This window comes from Pagrus pagrus (genome assembly GCF_965226575.1).
Source record: "Pagrus pagrus genome assembly, chromosome: 7".
Classification (NCBI taxonomy): domain Eukaryota; kingdom Metazoa; phylum Chordata; class Actinopteri; order Spariformes; family Sparidae; genus Pagrus; species Pagrus pagrus.
Genome location: NC_140191.1, coordinates 5,134,825 through 5,159,450, shown reverse-complemented (window position 1 = coordinate 5,159,450; position 24,626 = coordinate 5,134,825). Strand labels below are relative to the sequence as shown.

The 24,626-nt window shown below is 42.3% G+C and overlaps 3 protein-coding genes across 5 annotated transcripts in view; all 3 read right to left on the bottom strand.

Annotated features, from left to right (window-relative positions):
• The window catches only part of znf385d (zinc finger protein 385D), a 96,451-nt gene that overhangs the window by 36,195 nt on the left and 35,630 nt on the right, over window positions 1–24,626 (bottom strand). For 2 of the 3 annotated variants that reach the window (XM_084357945.1, XM_084357947.1), the window contains one exon: window positions 12,645–12,752. The exons of the other annotated variant lie outside the window; for it this stretch is intronic. In XM_084357945.1, the coding sequence (XP_084214071.1) occupies window positions 12,645–12,752 (108 nt within the window). The remainder of the gene's footprint in view (window positions 1–12,644; window positions 12,753–24,626) is intronic. 3 annotated transcript variants of the gene reach the window in all.
• Window positions 3,608–4,446, bottom strand: LOC311260291 (tetraspanin-8-like). The gene has a single exon (XM_084357949.1). It carries the CDS (start codon window positions 4,396–4,398, stop codon window positions 3,706–3,708), a length of 693 nt encoding a protein of 230 aa, XP_084214075.1. The 5' UTR covers window positions 4,399–4,446; the 3' UTR covers window positions 3,608–3,705.
• On the bottom strand, window positions 5,224–6,246 carry LOC311260290 (tetraspanin-8-like). The gene has a single exon (XM_084357948.1). It carries the CDS (start codon window positions 6,198–6,200, stop codon window positions 5,508–5,510), a length of 693 nt encoding a protein of 230 aa, XP_084214074.1. The 5' UTR covers window positions 6,201–6,246; the 3' UTR covers window positions 5,224–5,507.

The window sequence follows — 24,626 nt, the reverse complement described above, 5'->3', positions numbered from 1 at the left end:
ATTAACAAAACCTGCCTACGTATCAACACAACCAGGTGTTTCACTCTGCCTTTCACAGCACTGAAATTGGGGTCTACAGGTCAAATTTGGATTATTACTGTTGTTTTTATCTTTGGACAGTAGCCAGGCTGTTTGCAGTGGCCAAGGCTAAAACTACCAGGAAACACTGAGTGATAGAAAGTTTTTACAAAGAGGCTTTATGGGAAAATGATAAAGCAGTGAACAGTGTGTTAGATAACCATGTCATGACCCACAGATCGTGTTCAAGCTCTTTGTTGGTCGTACACACAACAATTACAGTGAAGCCTTGAAGACTTGTTCTCAGACAGACGACATAAAACGATGCAGGAACTGAAATATAGCAAGAAAATAAAGGTTACACTTTGTAATAACCATCATTAATACATGGCAAATGTATTGTTAATTACACTTTACTTAGTTCTCTGTTATGACAGTTGTAAAGCAACTGTAAAGGTTTAAAACATCAGTTATAATGGCAACTACTACACAGTATTTATTAACCATTTACAAAGTATTATAAATATCAGCCGCAATGTTACAATAAACATTTACTTAATAATGTTTATAAAGCATTTTATCTTTTATCTCTGAACAGTAGTGATAAAATGAATGAACTGTAATGTAAACAGGATGTGCATTAGTAGCAACACACACGTTACACTGCCCGTCCAACACCTGAAAGCAGACAGACGCAGTTAACAACTACTCTGTGAACAAAGTGAAGCATCCAGCAGCTGAAGAGACGGACATCTCCCTCAGGAGGAGGCCAAGTCCAAGAGATCCATCAGCTGAAGACTCCTGATGAATGCTAATGTCGCTCTGCTGAATGTGTAACTAAACAGCTGTTTGCTAGCAACTCTATGAGGTGATGATATGTGAGTGAGTGTCGTGCAAACAGCCCCTGAAGATAAGTGGGGCAACGAAAGAAAAGCAGTGAATGAAGCTTTAAGACGACGATGTGATTAACAACTACCTGAACTGAAACCGCTGTGATTGTGTTCATCACGTCAGGTAAAGTTAAAAAAAACTCTGAGAATTCATCCCCCAAAGTTTCAACTCAGATGTTTTACTCGTCACAGCGGCTCTGTATTTATTAATTATTAACACAGTGTAGTTTATAGCTTATGTACAGTACATGTAAGCTTTAGTCCATTAATGATATCGTCATTCCCTTCCTCGTCTTTAAAATAACATGTACGTGAATAAGGTCTGTTACAAAACACATTCAATTATAAAGGATCAGAGGAGGCAGGAGAGGAAAAAATAAATGAAAACTAGAAATGTTCAGATGAATAAAAGCTTTGTCGAGAAATCTGGACTTCTGAGGAGGAAAAACCCTGAAAAATCATGTTTGATTTTCAAGTGACAACATCAAACCGACCGTGAAAAAAGAGGAAAATGTACGTGTCAGGACGGGGAGTTTCTGGTTTCACATTGTTCTGGTGTCATAATTCAATCAAATGTGATTTAAATGACACTGTGAGTCATTTCTTCCATAAACAACAGGCTGTTTCTGGTGGTCAGGTTGATTCAGAACAGACCAAAACAGCTCAACACAGAGGAAAGTGCTGTTTGTGTTTTAATTTCCTCAGATTTATTGAATCCTGCTCTCATAACACATCCAACAAATACTTATTAACTTAATACTCAAGTAAAATTATCTCCAAAGCCCAGTGTTGATGTAATGGAAGTTTAAATTATTCTTATTTGTGGAAGAGTTTATGCGTTCTTTTTTTTTTTAATCGGGGAATTTTTATTTTTTATTTATGGAGTCGTCTCTCACTTTTATTTGTACTGCCGAGTTTATGCTCCATTTTCAGCCAGTCGTAAATCTTTATGACCTAGATTCAGACAGTATATACCAAGTTGTGTAGTCTGTGCAGGCAACAAGTAAGGACAGTGTCCTCAAGAGGAGCAGAGGGCGAAATCAAAGCCTATGGTGATGCAGATTTGTTGGGGTTGTGGGCCCTGAATGTTACTGCTGCACCAACTGGTTCTCACTCCTAATTTGTCCAACTCTGTCGTCTATCTACACGTAGGCCTCCGGTCAGGGAAGCACGAGTGTTGTACTCCAGATTGGTCTCAAGACCACTATTTGAAGGTGTTTTTACTTGGTCTTATCTCGGTCTCTGATGAGGAAGACTCTGTTGAGAAGGTCTTGACTGTAGTCATAAGTAATTTAAGTCCAGTTAGATTTTCACAATTAAAGCATGCAGACCGTTCGGTTGGGGTTAGACACAGTACTTTGTTAGATAAAGATAAGATCATACTTTGGATTAAAATAATTACATCCAGTCTCGTTAAGTTGTGTAAGCGACGTAACGAATGTGACATCTCTTACGTCATTCACTTACTTTAACTTAATTATGTTGCAAAAATGAAAAACAAATCACCCTGATCTCTGGAGGGAAAGTCCTGTGAATGAGCCACCCAGCCAACCCCTGATGTGGGCTGCTGACGTGACGTGTGTTGAAGTTAATATCTTTCCATCTGTCTCTGAGCGCGAGATGTCTCACTCCTGAGCAACAATGTGTCTGATTCAGGATATTATTAAAACATGTTTTAACATCTTCTGGATGCGGCCTGATGACATATATGATCTGCTGCTTCCTATTGTTCCCTGTTTTTTCCAGCGTTTTTCTAACAGCAAGGCAAACTTGTGTCCTGGCAATGTGAAAAAAGTCAATAGTTGTAAAAGTGGCATCAGAAGCTTTGGACTTCTGACCAGGCTGCTGTGTTCGGCTCGTTGGGAGGGAGAATGGACCGGCTACTCACATGCAAATATTCACCCACCCACCAACATTCCTGAGGACAACCAGACACCCAAGTAAACGATCCTGACACCAAACAAAGAATCACTGCTCATTGTTTTAAACCATAACACCCGGTGTGGGAGCCTGAGTGTCTGTGGGGGAGCAGATCAGGTATCAGGGGAGGCAGCCACGCCTCAGACTGATTCACAGCGTGAGTGACGTGTGGTGAGACAGAAGTCCAAACTAAACACAAAATGTATTTTACTCTACAATTCAGCTGCAGCCAGCATCTGTTTGTGTCTGAATATATTTACATTTTCTGTCAATAAAGAAGGTTAAATCACAATCGAATGATTTTTGATTTAGAAGTTTAGTTCTGAGACGACTCCTGGGCCCTGATCGAGTCCCAAGATTCATCTGAGGAGTCATGAGATGATTTGAAGAAGTGGAAGAAGAAAAAAAGGTTCTGCTATACAAATTTATATTATATTTCGTTTTCTAATATTTTCTTTCTGTGTGAAATATTGGATCATTTTACCTCTCTGGACCTTTTAACTTTAATTTTTAAATGTGACAAGAACACACTATACTGCTTTTTAGTGAAAGTTGTTTAATTATCAGAGTATCACGTGTTCTTGTGATGTTATGACTACAGATACATTTAGTGGAGTAAAAGTGCAATATTTCCCTCTGAACTGTAGTGAACTGAACTAAAAATCAAACAATATACAGTAGATCAAAAAGGTTTTTCCACATTTTTTGTTGTCAAAAATGTGTAATAAACAGTTTGTAACTAAAACTAAATATAAAACACGGCACACAATTTCAAAAATGTACAACGAGGCAAAGCTCAGACAAGATGCATTCAACACCACCATGGTTCTGTCCATCAGTCAGCGCCTGTGAACCTCCAGGCTGTGAGCTAAACATTTTAAATGACACCTTTCTCACAGACGCCCTGACACAACATGGCTAGTGATAAAATCATGCCCAGAACCATCAAGATCCCAAAAGTGATCGCAGACCCAATGAGTGATTCTAAAATTCTGTCCATCCAGGTCATGATGTACGTCACACACGGTGTGGAGTAAACCTCACGTCCGCCCAGCTCTGTGCAGTTTCTGGAGGTGTCCGTGCAGTTACACGAGTCGGGCACCATTGTCGAATTGCCCCAATCGAGATGTCCGTCGAAGACGCCGCAGCAGAACCTGCTCCTCTCCACCTTCTGATACGACTCCTGGACCTCCTTCGGCTGGTCGCTCAGCGGAAGCAGCTGCTGCATGTTCTCCTTCACCAGCTCCTGGGCGGCTGCGGTTCTGGCTATGGCTCCCAGCACTCCTACAGCCAACAACATGAGGAACATCACCAGCAGGCCCAGGAAGAACATGGACAGCAGGCAGCGGTTCTCTCGGATCGCTCCACAGAAGCCGAGAAAACCAAAAATCATAGTCACGGCGCCGACGAATACCAGCAGGTTTATGGCCGGGAGGATTTCATCGGTGACCTGGTAGTCCGCCTTGTTCTGCTTGATGTGGACGGATACGGTGAGCAGAATGAGTCCACCAACAAAAAACAGCAGGTTGAAGGTGAACAGAAGGTATTTGACGACCTTCTTGACCGTCATTGTTGGACTGTGCTGTTGGGTCAGAAGCCAGAGGAGACGGTCTGTGCCACTGGGTGCTACTGCTTCACTATAGGGAGGCTGCTGTTGGAGAAGGCGGGAGCTCTTAATGCATTTACTCTGTGGAGGGGAGGCTAGTTTAGTTTGGTGTCCCAACACCAAACAAAGAACCACTGCTCATTGTTTTAAACCAAAACACCCGGTGTGGGAGCCTGAGTGTCTGTGGGGGAGCAGATCAGGTGTCATGGGGGCAGCGCCGCCTCAGACTGATTCACAGCGTGAGTGACATGTGGTGAGACAGAAGTCTAAACTAAACAGAAATAAACACATTTAAAAGTGTATTTTACTCTACAATTCGGCTGCAGCCTGCATCTGTTTGTGTCTGAATATATTTACATTTTCTGTCAATAAAGTTACATCAAAATCAAATGATTTTCAAACAGATGTTGGGACTGAGGTTGTCCCAGAGCCATGAAGACGTTTCAGTATGAGAAGAATTACAAGAATGTTTGAAAGCAGAAACCTTGTGGTGTTTTTTCAGCAGATAAAGTTAAGTCAATCACAGACCTGTTTAAAATGACGGCAAGCAAATGCAAAAACAGAGGTAGTACCTGCAAAATGTCCTTTTTAAGTATGAAATCTAAAATTACTTGATGTGGAGGAACATTTTACTGTTGTAGCTGCTTGTAGAAGTTTAAATCTGTTGTTCTCAAACTTGGGATCTGGGCCTGTGGACCTTACACTTTTATTTTAAAGTTTGACAAGAACACACTATACAGCTTTTTGGTGAAAGTTGTTTAATTATCAGAGTATCATGTGTTACGACTACAGATACATTTAGTGGAGCAAAAGTAAAAGTGCAATATTTCCCTCTGAGTTTTAGTGAATTGAAGTAAAAATGTAACAAGATAGTTACTTAAAAAAGTTTTTCCACATTTTTTATTGTCAAAAATGTGTAATAAGCAGTTTGTAACTGCAAAACTAAATATAAAACAGGCACAAAATTTCAAAAATGTACAACGAGGCAAAGCTCGGACAAGATGCATTCAACACCACCATGGTTCTGTCCATCAGTCAGCGCCTGTGAACCTCCAGGCTGTGAGCTAAACATTTTAAATGACACCTTTCTCACAGACTCCCTGACACAACATGGCTAGTGATAAAATCATGCCCAGAACCATCAAGATCCCAAAACCGACCGCTGACCCAATGAGTGAGTCTGAAATTCTGTCCATCCAGGTCATGATGTACGTCACACACGGTGTGGAGTAAACCTCACGTCCGCCCAGCTCTGTGCAGTTTCTGGAGGTGTCCGTGCAGTTACACGAGTCGGGCACCATTGTCGAATTGCCCCAATCGAGATGTCCGTCGAAGACGCCGCAGCAGAACCCGTTCCTCTCCACCTTCTGATACGACTCCTGGACCTCCTTCGGCTGGTCGCTCAGCGGAAGCAGCTGCTGCATGTTCTCCTTCACCAGCTCCTGGGCGGCTGCGGTTCTGGCTATGGCTCCCAGCACTCCTACAGCCAACAACATGAGGAACATCACCAGCAGGCCCAGGAAGAACATGGACAGCAGGCAGCGGTTCTCTCGGATCGCTCCACAGAAGCCGAGAAAACCAAAAATCATAGTCACGGCGCCGACGAATACCAGCAGGTTTATGGCCGGGAGGATTTCATCGGTGACCTGGTAGTCCGCCTTGTTCTGCTTGATGTGGACGGATGCGGTGAGCAGAATGATCCCACCAACAAAAAACAGCAGGTTGAAGGTGAACAGAGGGTATTTGACGACCTTGTTGACTGTCATTGTTGGACTGTGCTGTTGGGTCAGAAGCCAGAGGAGACGGTCTGTGCCACTGGGTGCTACTGCTTCCCTATAGGGAGGCTGCTGTTGGAGAAGGCGGGAACTCTTAATGCATTTACTCTCTGGGGGGGCGTGTTCAGTGGATGAGGGATCACCTTGTTGAAAGCACAATGAAAACTGACCTGGGGGGGTGAAGAGAAGTCGTTCTCCAAGTTGTTCAGGGTATCAGATGGCGACACCTCCGGATGGCCCTCAACCATCGTTACTCAGATAATGAGACAGGCTGTAAACCAGAATCACTGGAATATCCAGAAACTCCAGAAACTAAAAGTTCCCACAGATGTGTGTGTAAATACAAAAATAATCATTTAAAAAAATCACCAAGTTCTTTTTCCTTTCTTCACCCAATAAATAATTTGCCTACAACACTCTCGAGTATTTAATAACACGTCAATCTTCCAGTCTTCTTACATTAGTTCAGTGTCACATCTAATGCAAAGTTTTTCTATCATGTCAGTGTGTATAAATCAAACACAGTAACTTTTTCTGTATAATACTTGAAGAATAAAACTTGACTTTGATTGTGTTTACGTCAAAGTTCCCTTTTTAACCTGAGGTGTAATAACAACATCAGGTTTATGTTTATTAATACGTTTGCGTTAAACTAATTAAATCAGACTGAAATATTTAATTTATTCACATCGACTCACCACGAAGGCAGAAAACCTAATTAAATGTGACACTTTGCATTGAACTCGTGCACTAAAATCAGACGGAGCATTAACGTGCAATTAAAGTCGCCGCATTAAGCACATTTTTTCTGAGTGTTGTTGCCGTTTTGAAAACCCAGTAAGTGCACTGAGGTGGTAACCCTTCTACGCATGAATAAATATACACCGTGTCAACTTTGTCTTTGCATTTCTTTGTCGGCTAATTAAATTAACAAAAATGGCTAATTACACTAATTAAGTTTCCACCAGAGTGACAATTGGACTCCCAGTTAGACGACTGTTGTTAAGAGCCTGGCACGGCTCGTCATAATAGCGGTTAACTATTGTATTTGTACTTTGAGACACCTGAAACGTGTTCAACACCAAACAGGCGAAACTAAAGAGATTCAGTGAGAAGCAACAAAAGAAGAAGAGTTGAACACAGTTTTGAAACGCCTCTCTCTCGCAATCACAACACCAGCTTGTTTGATAGGGAGGCGGGGGGTCATCAGGAGCGCCACCCCCGGTCCGCTCTGAGGCGGGGTAGTCACGCTTTGCCCCCACGCAAGAGCGGATACATCAGAGGAGCGGCTCGGCGTAACTTAGCATGGTGACACTGGTGCCAAAGCAACTCGGCGAGGCCAAAAGTGCCAGTGGAAAAGCCCCGATAGATGCATCTTCATCTAAATACACATAGATGAGATGCAATTCCTTCATATTCAACCCTGCTTCACAGCTGGTGATGCTTCAGTACAAAACTGCAACGAAACAACGTGATCATCCATCAGTGCTGTTGTATTTGTATGCATGAATCTTAAAAATCTTCAGTTTTTAAATTCCTTGTTTTAGATTTATAGCTGTTATTCTACTGGTTTTATTCCTTTGGCGATAGTTTGGCAGGACCTTCACGTGAAAGACATTTTTAATCTCCTAGCAGCCATTTTCTTGCAGTATTTTTTCTCTCATTCAGTCAAACGTCTCACTCACTAACTCCCCAAGATCTCACTTTTCCTAAAGTTCTCTGGAAGTCGAGCTATATATAAGTTTCAACGCCAATAAACATTACAAGAAATGTCCGCCCCTCGTCCAATTATCGATATTAGTGGCACCCTGCGCTCGCTCCAGCTGCCAATATGCTTCTTCACAACTGCTTGTCAGACGGTCCGATAGCTTTCGAAGCCTTCCTCCCTCGACACCTTTCCACGAGTTAAACTCTCCTATCGAGTTGGTTAATTGATTGAGCTCCGGAAATAGTTCCTGGCATCATGGAGAAAAAAAAATCCTGCAGTGGAAATAAGATTAAAACGAGGGGCGACATGTACATTTGTTCACGTCTATTTAGAGAAAGAAATCCCATTTGGATTATCACCTTGTAAAAACTGGAGGTCTGCAGAGTAAACAGACATGAGTCGAGGTGAGGAGGTACAGGGAGCGCTGTGAATGCATTAACTGTAAGCCGGCAGCAAAGCGTTGCCTGTTAGGGGATAAATGAGACTAACTGGTGACTCACTCGCTCTCAACAAATTACAGACTCGAGTCCGGTTTATGATCTCAACTCATAAACGCGACTGCATCTAGTAAAGCAGAAACATCTGAAGCACAAAGCTCTTTTCTCTTTATGATCTCAGGCTAATAACTGGATTTACAAACAGACCCTGTGACAACAACAGGCAGGTCTCCCAGCTTCCTGCTCTGCATCCTCTCTCGGTCCGAGCTGCAGTTTCACATTCTGATAATCTGTCGACGGAGCAAATTGAGACGCTGCTCTGCCGTAGCTGCAGCTCGAATAAAAAAGCAAAATAAACAGCCTCGGGGGGTTTTACGATCTCCTGGCCCGACACACAGCACCTGTTGATTGACAGGTAAACACAGGGTTTATCTCTCTAATGAAGCGTTCAAATTAACAGCTGATGGACGGTAAATACACACCGAGATAGATTTCCCCGCGTGAGACATAATAACCTCATCCTGAGTAATCACCGACACATTCAGTGTTAGAAATGGATTGATTACTCCTTTAATGAAAGAGCGATGACATTGCTATTTAGGGATGCTACTGATTTAACAACATGCAGCGGCGCCGGTGCTTTTCTTTTTAAAATGTTTTGATTACTTTCAAAATGGTATGGAGATTAGGGAGCGGGGGGGGGATCGCTGGTATTAATGCAATGCTTCTCATTAGATGGTATTATAGAGGGCACGTATGAGATAATCGATGTAAAAATATATTGTGGCGTGGTGGTTGAACAACTGGAAACGCTACACTGCAAAAGAAGAAGACGAAACCCCGCTGATGGACGAGGAGATGAAGATGAAGAGGAGGAGGGATAGAAACCGAGGTAAGACGAGAGTGAACGGACGGAAATTCACTCGATGGAGAGCGCCGGTGTTGTGTCAAAGTCTGTTACCTCGTTGGCGTGTGTTTCTCCAACCACCAGGACATGAAACTTTATTTAAACCAACAGTCTTTCTACTCCATCAAAACCTGCCTTAGAGTTAAACACCTGGCTGTATAAATACTGTCTTTACACAGCACTGAGTCCATTTAGTTCATATGTAAATATTATCAGCATAATTTACTCACTAAGTGCTAATTGTGCATGTGAAACAGCTCCCTGTCAGTGTTTTACTATCACATCTGATGAGTTGGGGTTAATATAACTGCTGCATTAATATGTATGCTGCATTTTACTGCTGTAGACGTTTAAGGTTCGGCTCATTTGAACTATCTTATATACTGATGGTTAGTTTGATCTACAGCAGCGCAAAATATCCCACAAGATCATCATGTGTTTGTAGAGTTGTTGTCCTGTAAGAGCAACATATCTGCACTAGACAAGAAGGGTGAGAAACGTGTTATCTGTGAAGTACCTAGTAATTAAAGCTGCCAGATAAAAGCAGTGGAGTAAAAAGTTCAGAGTTTTCCTCTGAAATTAGGTGAAGCAGAAATAAAGTCTAAAAAAATGGAAAGACTCAAGTAAAGAGCGAGTATCTTTGAGTAGATGTACTTATATTCCACCTCCGCCCTGAACACTAAGCCACGAGGATGTGGCTCCTCTCAGACGTGAAGCTGTCGAACAGCTCCAGAGAAACTTCACTGAGCGCCTCCTGTTGATCACCATCGTGTTCATTATTTCAATCTGAATGGGTTTTTTACAGGCGGGTCACTGATGTGTCCCGTCGACAGCTCAAGATGTTTCTTTGCTTTGTAAATAGAGCAATGATCATTACGACCACGGCTGGGCGTCGCCACTGAAGGCTACGAGGGAACTTTTAATGATCTTTGACTGCGGGAACTCACTGCAGATGAAGTGGTGCTGATGGATATGCAAGATGATAAGTAACAATAAACGTCACACGTATGTAGCCAACAAAAAGCACCGACGAGTCAACTTTCAACTGCAAAAATTCCCGTTCGGTACATACAGTTCATACAACAGTGATACGATACTTCTAATATTACAGAAAAATAAAAAAAGACTCAACCAACCTGCACACAGTGTTGGTTTATAGTTTTGGTACTTTCAATACTATTGAATGTTAAACACGTGCTAAAAGTATCCAACAATAACCTGACAACCAATAATTAACTCTTATGATTAGTCGAGAGGTTAAATCTTCGTGTCTTTGTTGGAACTGCGAACAATTCTCAGACTGAAATGTGACAAGATTTTGCTTTTTTGGGAAGATTTCCATCCTCATCTGCCAAAACAAGCGTGTCTGTGTTTGTGTTTGTGAACACGCTGGCTGTTTCAGCTGATTTCACAATTCAGCTAGGAACCACAATATCCCCAGACTCCCTTAAAAAATGAGCAATTTTGAAAATTGTTGGGAAAAAACTTCATAAACCTTGCAAAACAGCTCCAGCTATATTTTAAAAACATTTTTCCTAGTAAAAATCATTGTGTCAGTGTGTCGCAGCACCGGCCTGTGGGCTGCTCCGTGTCTCAGTGTCTCGTACCTGCCAACATTTAGCAGCTGTTTAAACAACATGTTACTGACGGTAAACATGTCAAATCGGAAAAGTGTTAAAAAAATAAAAAATACAACTGCTCTCTATGTTTGAATCGAGGGCTGCAGTGAAAATACGTTTTCATTTGATTTTTCCTGTTTCTCGTAATGTCAACTCAACTAAGTCAAAACAGAAAACCCAGGAAATCAGACACCGCGGGGTGAAGGCACAGAGACGCAGAGGAAATATAAATAAGCATTACATTTATAATACTCCAGTTATACAGCTGAACTTCCTGAAAAGCTGTTAAACAAAGCGAGTGGGCGAGTGAGAAGCCAAACATCAGAAATGAAGCTAAAGCTGGAAAATAACCTCCACAGCCTGAGCTGAACTTCAGACCTGTTTTTCCATTTGTGCACTCTCCAAGTCAAACATCGCAGTAAATGACACGATGATTCAGACGAGCAAAATTATGATTCAAACAAAAAATCATCTCCTAATTTTTGCTTGTGCGAGTCTTACATAAGTCGGAGATGTCGTAATGGGTGAGACTCTTCTGGAACATCACGTCTCCGAGATGGATCCAACTCCACAGAAACAACAAACCCCCCCCACACTACCCGCCGCTTCCCCCGTCACCTGCTGTGACACCACCTCAGAGATGTTCCCACGAATCAAAAGACCTCGCAGTGATGGCAAAACCGCCAGCAATAACGTGCGAGTCGTGTCAACCTCTTGTCTGATTCACGTGTAACACCGACACTCACAGGAGTCTGGAGTCACGTTCTGTATTTCAGCTCTTTACTGGAGCTCGTCCTCAGCGGCTCACCTAGTCGTTGTCCCCTCTCAGCTCCAGAACAAATTAAACCAAATTAAACACTCGGCAGCCTGTTGACAATGAAGTGAACCATTGACAGTGTCTTCTCTTGAACCTCTACAAAACTTTTATTTAATTTCTGCTCATATTCCTCATTAATTCTACTTTTATTATTGCAGGATTGTTGTGTTATATTGTTGCACAAACTCTTTCATTTTTATCACCCATGAATTTTAACCCCTCTAGACCCCAGAGCCCCGGGAAGACTCCTGAACAATGTCCGCTTCACTTGCAATTAAGTTTAATGACTTAAACTTAATTGCAAGTGAAGCGGACATTGTGTGGGAGTCTTTTTCCTGATTTTGTCAGCTGTCGGTCTTCTCCTACGCACCTGTCGATCTTAAAGTGTGCAAAAGCTGCGCTCTGTGGATACTTTAAGTTAAATTCAATAATCCGAACTTGAAATATACATCGTAATGTTGAGTTTTGACATTTTTGAGCAGGTTCCACCCAGTTACCACTCAAGGCCTGAATCTAAAAATGTCTCTGACTCTTCATAATCTCATAGATGCTGTTTTATATTGTGTTGTTAGAGGAGATCCTTTACCCAGCATGCGTCATGAAGAGGTTTCTTCAAAGCTATTTACAACAGTTTTAGTGCTATGGATTGTTTTTTATGTGTTGCATCGCACTCAGTTTAAAAGTCTGAGGTAAAAATCACCAAAAATCTATTAAACAGCTCCTCCAGAGAGAATATATCAGATGATTGTGCAGAAGTTTGAGATGTTTTAGTCTGAAATATCTCGACTGACCAACATCCTTTATGACCTTATTATTGCTTTTCACAGTTACTTTTTAAACTGATATGTCCTGCCCTGACTGTCCTGAGTATCTGACTGTGTCTCTCTGGCAGGATCACTTTGTGACTCCTGAACTTTTCACTCCTCTTCAAAAGAAAACTCGCTCACCTGTGAGTTGAACCTCAGCTGGCACACGCTGCAGGAGACGTGCTTCCTCTTTGCGGTGGGAGGGATGCCGAGGGTGTGATGGAGGACGGCTTTCTGCACCGGGTCCATCTGAAGGACGGACACAGAAAGAGGCTAATTAAAACAGCGCTCTGGCTGACCTGTAAATCAGCTTCACTCGTCCATCGCTCACTGGGCTGTACAGACGAAACGGGTCGCCTGGAGCTTTTTTGGAAAGCCAGCCGTTCATCTTCCGCTTCAACTAGTGCTCTCTGGCTCCGACTTTAACACAGACATATCAAGAATTAAGTCCCCATTTGCTCGCTCGCAGCTCCCACCGTGAGTATTTGAGTGCGGGGATCTTACTGTAATGGCCACAGGCAAAATCCCTCAAGTGGACACTTTAAAGGCACCGCTGGCGTCGGTGTATCTTCTTATTATCATCAATATTTCCCCCAGATGAGACTGAAACCAAAGATGAATTTACCCCACTGACAAGTGTGTGTGTAGCTTATGGTGTAATGCCACAGTGTATTAAAGTATATTCAGCAGCAGCCGCAGCAAGGAAGTTGAAATGGGGTTCGTGCAGCTTCACAGGCTGGTTGGATAACAGCAGAGACCAACAACTACATTTTCATCTTCTCAAATATTGAAGCAGAGGGTTGTAAGTTGCATCTACACTTATGAAGATAAATAAATAATAACACAAGACTCTATAGTCTGAACCAAGATGGCAAACAGACTCTCTGTTTTTTGTACCTTTCACAATAAAAGCCTTAGACGGTATACACAGATCATCATTGTCTCCTTTGTTTGGCAGGCTTCTGATTGGCCAACACGGTCTTACTATAGAAGTTATATCACCACCTGTTGCGTTTTCATACCGTTGGTATGGACAGGTTGGACGTGTGGACCAGGCTTTACAATATTAACTTTTATATAGGCTATAAATACATGTCAGCAGAAAGGCTAACGCACTTTATAGTTAATCCTCATTATTTCTGCTTAATAGTGGCTGAAAAACCTATTTTCATAGTTATTTTATCATTATATGTTGTTTTTCGAAGCAAACTTAGTTTGTAATAATTGACGAGGAGGAGAAGAAGAAGACACTTAATTAATCCCTTTAGGATTTTGTTTTATCAGACCACATTACTTGAAGTGAAAGTCACATTGCTGTGCTTGTAATGACTAGGTTATCATTAATTCTTGGCCTCACAGTTGCTAAATTGCTAACTTTAATAACATTTTAAATTTTTGATCGTCTATGGTGTGCTGTCTTCCTCAGCCACCACAGAGTTGTGTGCAAGTGCAAGTGTTAAGGACTTGCAAAGGCATCTTGACTTTTTGGAGCATCAGAGTTGTACATAGTGAAACTCTTGGAAAATATTCCATGCAGCCCCATAATGTTTATTGCCTACAGCTCATTAAACTATCGAAGCAGTTTGTATGAGGTTGACTTCCTCCTGATCACATTTCCGTGTTTTTATCTTTGCTGAAGCTTTTGACCAAAGCACCAATTTGAACGAGGTCCAATCAGAAGCCACGGGAGGCTAAAAGGAGAAGCCTCGGAGAACAAGTGCCTCGACACTCAGTTCCACCTGACACGAGTGCCACGAGGCCGGCAGGTGCATGTAGTAACATATAAATGCAGAGCTAATGAGCTCGGGAAGGATGGAGAGAGACGAAGACGTGATGCAGAACTATTCTCCGGGAATCGAAGATGTAGTGGCGCAGTTGCTTCAGATTAAAATGAATTCGTTGCAGTGAGGAGATGTACTCCATCAGTTTTATGTCAAGGAGGCAGAAGCAAAAGTCAAGCTGTTGGCAGGACAGATTCATGGAGCCTCATGCAGGAACCCATCGTGCAAACACATCTGTTTTTGAAGTAAAGTTAGACATTTTTTAAGTTTTTTTCCCTGTATTCTCCTGTTGGTATGAATGAAATGTAAATGTGGTTCAGACGTGTCATCAACAGTCTGTCACCTCCATTAAAGGTGCAGTGTGTAGATTTTAGGAGGATCGACTGGCATAAAAGGAACGCAGTATTAATAATCATATTTTATTCTGTGTATAATGACCTGAAACTAAGAGTTGTTGACTTTTGTTACCTCAGAATGAGCCTTTTATGTCTACAGAGGGTGTCCACCATGTTGCAATGGTGTCCCAGAATGGACAAACCAAACACTGACTCTCGAGAAGACTTTTCATAGTTATTTTTTTATGTTTTTCGAGGCCACTGAAGGAAAATGCAGATAAATCCATCATCTAAATTAATCAACATTTAAAATCTTATAGAAACAAACTGAAGTAAAATATAAGATTTGATCATATCATCGTCAACGTCACTGTTTGCCACTTCAGTAAAAAAATAGTTGAATTTAATATAAAGTGCGAGATAAAAGATAAAACATCAAAAAATATGACAAGAAAAACACAAGACTGATGGAAAAAAATGTAACAAGAGGGAGAAAAACAAGAAGGAAAGAGCTGATGGAGTTACTGATGTGAAAACTGAGAAGTTTCCCTGAAATCGTTTTTAAATGTAGTCATCTTTAAAACAGTGATTTATGCAGTTCAGTAGTTGTTATGATTGATGATCATACAGTCTAACTTCACCTGCCGTCTCATATTCTCTTGTCCATCTGTCACATCTCAGTGACCACATCACATTTTAGTCATGGACCACTTCACTTTTCAGCACTTCGGCTTCAAGTTTACATCAAAACCTTCCCTTTTTTATTTCAGTCAGCGTGGCTCTGATGACAAATTGTTGGCAGACGTAATAATTTATCCTTTAATACGACCACTGACGCAGCTTTCTGATATTTCCGTCCGCTGTCGGCGGGCCAGGAAGCTCTGCGGTGTGAAATCCTTCTTTTTATTCTTCGGTGCTTTGAGAGTTTGTTGAATCCGACTTGGAACGAATGCAACTACAACAACAAAAACACTTGGATCTCGTACGAGCAAGACAAGCGAGAGTAAAAGTAAGATGACTCCCATTATGCCATAATTATTGAAAACAGCATCCAAGCACCTACATCTTCTACCTTCCTGGACTAGCTCCGAGCGGTCGTACGACTGCAGTGCTGCACGCCGCCCGTCTGTTTGCTGTGTGCCTCCCTGCGTGTGGTGACAGGGCTTTGGGGAACGAACAAACACATCTGCCTCGCTGAGAAAGCGTCTCAATGGGCCCCACTTGGCTGCAGAAGGAGGAGAGGTGGCGGCACTGTGTGGGAGGATTAATCCACCGTGACAATTGTGCTGCAGAAGGTAGGCACAATGATGTCACCGTCGCTCTCCGTGCACGCTGCTTGGCTGAACTCGGGCTGTTTACGTTATTTCAGAAGTATTTCTTGTGCCGAGGGAGAAGAAAGTTTCACCGTGGCACCGCAGTGGAAACTAGAACCATGCTGTAATCATCTGTGACAGAATCATACACATAACTGTCTTCTCCTGTTCAAGACTGATTCATGTGATACGTCAGTCTTGGAGACTGAGATCGTAACGTCGTACTGCGATCATCTGACCATCTCATCTGTCTTTTTAGTATTTGAATTGGCAGAAACATCTACCTCACAGTCAGTTAACCAAAAAAAATACATCAACATTCCAGCGCACACCAAGATAGCAGGATTGACACTGTTTAATAACACATCATGTTGAAGCAGCTACGAGGAAATTACTTTTTTTTGTTGATTCTGGCGGCCGCAGTGTTTTCACCTGCCTAATGCCAGATCTTGATTTGGCTGGCTGCGTGCACTTTGTTTTGAAAGTGACTGAAAGAAAGACGCAACATATTTCTGAAACTGTTTTTCTTTTTCAAACACAGCAGTTGGCAGGATGTCTTGCAGTGAGTTCATGCATCCATTTGTGGCTGTGTAAGATTAAAAACTGTAAGAAGACTACGGTGAAACTTTGATTTGGTGCCGTACCACCAGAGTGCACGACAGTAGGAATAACTATAATACCTATATAGAAAATATCTAGATGAAGGTCTTATGTGCGTACATAGGTCATCAGTATTACAAGTTAAATACCTTGTAGTACGTTTAAAAACAAGGTGCAAGCTACGTGTTTAGCATGTTGCTTGATCCAAAATGAAATAACTACAAAAAATCAGCAATAGGCAACAGCAGTCAAACATCTACTGTACAAAACTAGAACAAACATTACATTTCCATTTCCATAAGATAATTATAATAATACAAAATCTGCCTGTGTACAATAATACAGGGGATGAGTCGATACAGAATGCTAATTCTCTAAGATACTATAAATAAATATCAGAGTGTAATGTTGAATATCCTCACGGTAAAATACATATCAAACTAGAAAACTAATTAGTGATGCCTTAATTACATGTGCATCTAATTTTGTGACTTGTTTAATGTGAAGGGTCACATTAGAGCAACGTTTTTTTAATCGTATTATATAATCTTTATGTAATCTTTATGTTTATGTATAAAGTTAAAAGAAACCTCGAAATAAACACATCAAGTGTTTATTACTAAATCAGACCGACAGTATCACAGAGAAACTTTGCATTAAATGTGACGCTTTACTTTGAACTTATGATGTAAAATCAGGTGGAAATTCTACATGTATTTAAAATATAATTGCAATATTTGGTTTTTTAAAGAAAAATACATCAGGATTCACGACAAAAATAAACCTTAAAATGCACCTAAATGTAAAAACTTTCTTTTAATGGACAAACTTTTGCTTTTCATGTGAAATAATCAGAGTTAATTAGGCACACCTATACAGTCCAATACAATGCAGTGGACCTTTAACTAATCCTATTTCTATTGAGCTTATAATGTCAGGGAGAACGCTGTATTTAGCGCTGGTGGTGGTCTTCTGATTTTTTTCATTGTCATCCACTTTGCCAACAGGCGGGCGGTAAAATCAGACATTCAAAGGGACTCATGCAGGAAGGGAAGTAATCAGGCGCAGGTGACAGCGCTGGAAAGTTTCAGCAGCTTGGCAACATCGACAATCTGGCAAAGAACGGCTGAACGCTGGTCTCTATGTATTTACACTGCGGCTGACGGAACGAGAAGCAGCTGGGCCGACAGGTGACGATGTCAGGTGACCTCAGAGGGAGCCAACTCACTGAGGGCGGCCGGAGGGCACGGCACGCTAAAACATGGAATGGAAAAATCCAGAAAAGATCACGTTTGGTGAAAGAAGAAAGAAGACGAGGGAAGAGGCGACGATGGCAGAAACCCAACATCCCTCTGAGAGTCTTGGACACGAGATGAGGCAGAGAACAAAGGTAAATAGACTCGGGTCTGAAGGAGACAGACTGAGAAATAGGAACAGCTTCTGGTAATGAAAATTGACTTGGGATTGAAGGGGAAAGAGACGCTGACTTAAACTCCTTTCACACTGGAAAAAACCCACCGACATCTGGCTTTTGTCTTCAGTGGAACAGGGTAGAATCAGGGATCACAGGTTAAATGACTGTGCAGCAGTCCTCTGGAGATCTGCTGAGACGCTGCTTTGTACCGTTCCCTGTTTTCTGACGCATTTGCGGCGACGAACATGACACACTAGGAAAAAGACACCGATTGGCCGAACTCGTCTACTAGCAACGGGTAAAGGAGTCAATCACCTATGATTTAAAAAAACCTGTATGATGAACTCATTTTGGTGTAAAACGTGTGCTAGTTTCAGGTTTTTCAGGGTTCAGACAGAGAAACAGTGTCAGAAAACAAGTGAATCAGGGGCTCAGACGGAGAGAGTTCTTAAGAGACGGGGGTGAAAAGCGAAGCCATCGTGGAGAAAAACGAGCTGTGATAACAGTTCAAATACGGCGAACATTTTCTGGCAGTCTCTCGAGGAAGGCGATCAAAAGCTCAGTCCCATTTTCCAATTTTTACCCCTTTCCCGAGGGTCATCAGCGCAGAGTCACAAGGGGTAGTGGCTCAAATCTCCCCCTGCGAAATGGGACGACCCTTCAAAACCCTCGTGCGACATCAGTTGTGTTCGACTGCGTTTATGTAAAGAGACGCGAGTAGACGTTTCCAATATGCCATCAACGGCTGTGGTGATTTCTCTTGCGTTACCATGGCAACCCTGGTATTACCATAATGACATTTTTTTTTTTACAGAGACAGAAAATCTCATCTCACAACTTCACACCATCAATCAACTCATCGAATGAAAAGGAACCCTGCTTCATTACCTGGACACTACCTGTGATTTATAGGCTAACGTTAGCTACCTGTGCTCCTGCCCTGCATGTCTGCACGGATATTCATCTGTCGTGCACAAATCATGAATAATAATGTATCTCGGGGCTAGCTAGCCGTGCTGTTTTATGCTTGTTATAAAGAAAAGGACCATGATACATTGCAAAGACAGAGAGTTCTCATAGTTTGAAGTGCGCCTCTGAAACACCTCTGTCTGGAGAGCCACGCAGCCCTGACACTTCACCCCACCAGTAACAAGGCTGGAGACACCCTGTCCTTTGGTGTGAATACACAAACCGGAGGGGACGGGGCTAAGTGGTAGGGGGCAACTCGGTTGTATACACGAAAGCTGACAGCAAAAAAAAAAAGGAAAGAGTTGGGGAGAAAAGTTCAAGCGCTGCTCGCTGTCTCACCTCTGTGTCAATATCAGAGAGTCTGTTTCTGGAAAGTTACAGAAATCGTCAGACGAGGTGTGGAAAGATGTGGGGGAGAGGGGGCTTGTGAGGATGTTCACCTTTTTAGACCGAAAACTTCAGGCTCAGACACAGAAATAGAAACGGGCTCAGACAAACGAGAGAGAGTATCAGTTTCAGGGACGTATAGCGTATTCATTCCAGGGAGACTGTGATGGGCTGCTTGAGTTATGAGCTCCCAGCTCGGTTCTGACTTTGACATCAGATTTAATGCCAGAAAAACACAATAAAAAGAAAAATGGTTTCAAAGAGGAGCGTTCCTCTGAGTGCCACTTACTGTATGTAGAGATGCTTTTAGAGAAAGTAATGAATTCAGAAATCTGTAAGAATCTATTTATTCCTCCATGTATCATGCGTCTCAGATAAAGTGAGATGTAACCGTAATTTTAAATGCTTCGCTTTTCAAAGATTGGATCCAAACAATAATTTCTGACAAAGTGAATACACTCACGTTTTATAATCAAAATAACGCCTGTGATAAAATGTTCCTCTCACAGCGAAACAATGAAGGCAATTGAGCTGTCAGCGAAGTGAGGGAGTCTCACATGAATCACTCAGCGCTTATGTTCACAGACAATACAAAGTATCACAAAGTAGTCCTTGGTGGGTGTTTTCACACACTTATGATCCGCTGTGGCACTTGACATGAAAGGTTTTGAGGAATGCCATTGTGCCTCAGCTCGGCAGCAAAATTCAGTGGAGTATTTCTGATAGCGAATGTCTCCACAGAGCGTGTCGATGCAGAATAAGTACAACGTCGAATAAAAAAGGCTGGTTTGAGGTTTACAGCACCGAGGTATCCGAGGCAGACGCCACATGATTCATTCTAGCTAAATACAAACAGAGTGTAGGGGGGAAAATTAGAAAAAAGAAGTTCCTACATTGATCAATATTTCATTAAGAATGTTAATAATAGTAACTAATTGCAATGAGACGAACCCACAGAGAATTATCACCTGATGTTAAGGATGTTAATGTGGTAATTCTCATTCTCACATATTTTTTATATGCTGTATTGTTTGGTGGGGACGTTTAAAAATAGTTATAATTGTAGACAAATACTGTACGCAAACTTAACGGGTGACGTTGAGAGTTGGTCATAGGTTTCAATCAGCTGATTTCCTGTTTTATGTTGAAGGTTTATCCTCACGTCATGTTTTACTTTCCACTTCCTGTCTTTGTCTGTTATCCCGCCTGTGTTTCATTTGTTCATTAGCCCTCATGTCTGTTTATCCTTTACTCTTCGTTGGTTCTTGTTTTCATCCTGCATCTCCTTCGTTTCGGTGTCTGTTCCCCCGGTCCTCAAGTGTTATTGATTGGTTTCCCATGACTTCATGGTTTGTCCTCTTTCCTGATTCTCCTTGTTGCCTTTCTGTTACTTTTTGTCTTTAAACCTCAGCAGCTTGAATATATGACGTTGATTTATCACCACAAAATAAAACACTGGGAAGGTGCATCCTTTCAGTGACGAACTACAGTTTAAGTAAAGTGCTAACCAAAAAAAAGCTGAGATAAAACCAATGTACACCACCTGCTCAACACCAAACCACTGAGAGATGCGCTTCACAACTAGCTGATCACTCAGTGTTTAGCAGCTAAAGAGCCAGATATAACCAGTCAGCATCATCCCTGCACTGTTATTGACTGGGATCAATAAAGCACTCCAAGTGTTTATTCCTGACTACAGACCACGGTGCTGACCATTGTACGTTAGTTATCTTTAGCTAGCTGTGTCAGTGAAGACTGTGGCATCTATATAATGTGACTTTGCATCGTAACTACACCACTCAGCCTAATCCACTCTTTACATTGGAAAATGGATTATGGTTTGGGGAATGGATTAAACGTCTTCCACACGATCAGGGTATCGAGCGTCACTTTATGAAATCCCCCCAGCAACATCTTGACCATGGTTGACCGAGGTACATCTGGATACTGAGCTTGCTCAACTGTTTTTGGACCATAGAGCGAAAATAGGCGGAAGGAAAGGTCGATTGTTTGGTATACAGTCATCATATCAACCGTATAAGGTGATAATGTCACATGTGTGTACAGCTGGCAATAGGCGGACAAACTCTCTCCATTAACAGCTTTAAAAACGATTACCGGATGAGATTTGTTCGGTATACTTAGTTTTACTCTGTGTGCACCGCTATAACGGAAAATTACATCTGGTGACAACATAAACGCATCCAAAGTGAACCGAACGGCAGGAAACTGACACAGATGTGCTTCAGGCCGAGCAAACTGAACCCGAAGTCTTCTCCTTTTATGTTTTTGAAACTTTTTACACTTACCGCAGCAGAGAATGTGTAGTTATTCTGAATTGTATGGCTCATAAATGCATGGAGCGAGGAGCGGAGACCTGGCTAATAAAAGCTTTTACAGCTTTTGCAGAATTCAAAAGGTAGAATGACCTCACACACCTACTCAACAGTTGGGTAAAAATATGAGACACATTATCGGCATTTAATGGAGAATACATTTAGTCAAAGTGTTTTTAAAAATATACTGCGGGTCATTTTAAAGTAGCTGATGTCAGTGACGAACATCCAAATATCAGAGCTGACCCGCTGCTCTCGGATAGCGCTAATATCCCTTTCATCATCTATATCTCTCCTTCCGCTGATTGCTATGCGCTGTGTTATGTAACGCTGTGCACTAAATGTGTAGGCTGTGTCAAAGAGGTAGGAGCTAATAACGCCCTCTTCTTCAAATGAAATGCATGTGATGATACGCAGCGCGGCAGAGAGATCAGCTTTCCACCCTGCGAACGCTGAAAACGCCGCATTACATTACAGGAGCTGGGGGGCTCTCCTCTGCCCCGCCTCCGCCTCCGCCTCCGCCTCTGCCCTGACACACTTTGCAGCTGGACTGGAGGGAAAGAAAGTGTTATGCAACAGTCTACCTTTGTACTGTAAATCTCACCCAAGTTTTTGGGAAGAGAGCAGAGGATGACACATGGAGCTGGCGGAGGCTCGCTGGCACAGGAAACACTACAGCAGAGAACCAGACGCACTGCAGCCTGCTGGGAAAGCGGGGCCCGAGCTCTGGAAAGCTAACGCCAGTTAAAAACATCTGGGCCACAAGAGAATGGATGACCTCTTACTAGAAACATGCGCTGGGCTAGAAACATGTTATTTCTCCTTCACTCCAGTGCAGATGAAACTAATCTGGAGTGATGAGGCCGCGAGAAATGGCACAGACCTGCAAAATGAGGGACATTAGCACATATTTGTGGTGATATCATTAATCATGAGTACAAAGTGATGAAAAAGTGACTGAAAGTTCTCCTTGTGAGTTTATTCCACGGCGCTATTATTGGCGCCGTCGCCATATTACGCACAGCTCAGCGCCGAGATTTCCACCACCTCCTGTGCATCTTTCCATGTGTCTTTTTAAGAAATCCCCCTGTCATGTAGCATTTCGCTCCCTCCCCGCGCCGAAACGCGATGTGTTCAGGCCTCATCTGCAGAGAGCAGCTGCACTGCCAGGGACATGTTATTCCCCGAGCTCCTCTTCCCATCAGCCACCCACTGAGCCACACACTCCACATGAGCCACGCCTGCCAGCAACGGAAATGTTGCCGGAGCAAATGTACCGCGACGCACATATAATCCACGTGCGAACACACGGCACTAACACCCACACACACGCCAAAACGTATCACATATGCCCACTTTGCAAGCCTGCAGCAGCGAGCAGGGCAGCAAACTCGGTGTCATCTTTCAAATCACTTCCTAAAGCTCTAATGTGCAGTTTTTTTCCTCAGTTGGTCGAGTTCCAGCGCACCAACACTTGTCAGTCATCCTGATGAGCTGTCTGCCATGAAACAGCCTCTAGCCCGAGGCTGAGGTAAGCATCAAGCCACCGCAGACGATCAGAGAGCAGATGGCAGAACACCACCAATCTTCAATTAAAGAAAGGGGGAATGTTTGCAGTGTTTTTGAAGAGGTCTTGTACTCACATAAACATCCTCAACGTAATTGGAAAAAGCAATTTTCTGGTAAACATGGAGGGTTTAAGATCTTACACACGGAGTCAAAGACACAACCAGTAATGGGTGGTGTAGTTCATTTATTACTGTTTAATGTTAAAATGTGGCTCGATGCAGCTTTAAATAGCTTTCTTTTTTTTAAATTGGTGCTGATCTTTGCCTCCTAAAGGAACAGTTCGCCCAAAAATGTTAAATTCAGTCAGGATCTACGCTATGGAGAATGGTCTAGCTGCACCAATTGCCATTCTGGTACAGGGGGGAAGAAACGCTCTGGCTTGTTTGTATTTCTTTAAACGAATCACAGCCATCTTTGGAGCGTGGCTAAACCCAGGATGCCGAGGGTGCCCCTGCAAAACAGACCCGCTGTGAACTTGTTTTTCACATGGGAAGGTGAGCCGTGGCATTACAATGGCTTAATTCCCACAAAAGAAAAAGGTAAGATCTGCTAGATTGTTTACATTTGTAACATTTTCATATCATTTTCAGCGTGTAGGTTGCTTTTTCCTGGAGTGAGAGGGATTTTGAAAAAGAAGGGAGGAGAATGCGGCCTGAAATCTGTGCCGATGGAAAGCAGAGTGAACTTTCATACCCACAAAATATTTCTGGAGCGTCACAACAAAACAGCGTTGCAACATTCTCTGAAACAACTGAAGTAGAAAACTACTTGCAGCTCGTCCGGCATCATAATCCGAGTCTCTCGAAGATCCCAAATTGATTTTAAAAGACGTTAATCACACCCGTTTTCTTGTCGCTGTAGTGGCTAAGCTAAAACTGTTAGCACGCATCCCGCACAACCTCAGCAGGGTGTAAATAACGTCCTTATAACTCTATCTGGGATCTCTGTGCCTTCAGAGACTAGGCTGGATGAGCTGTGTGGGACCATTTTATGTTTCTTTTTTAGTTGTTAGTTTATATTTTAAAACAAGTCCCCATCCACGTCAATAGCTTAGGAGAATGCTACAACACTGTTTTGCTGTGAAGCTCCAGAAACGTTTTGATGATCACGAAACTTCACCTCAGCTTTCCTTCGGCATGGGGGTGAGTGGATCATGAATACATTTTCATTTTGAGGTGAACTTACACTTTAACGTGTTCTTACAGTCGGTCCAGGTTCCTGAAATTAATATTCCTATCTTTTTTTTTTAATCTCACTTAATCTCCAGTCTTCATGTGAGTTTTCTTTCATTTCTATAAAGTGCAATCTTTGAGTGAAATTTAAAGCTTTGCAGACGTATTAATTTGTCAGCTGTTAGAGAAAATATATCAAGTTCAAGGTGTCGTAACAATATAAGTAAATCTTCGGCTGGCTCTCTAT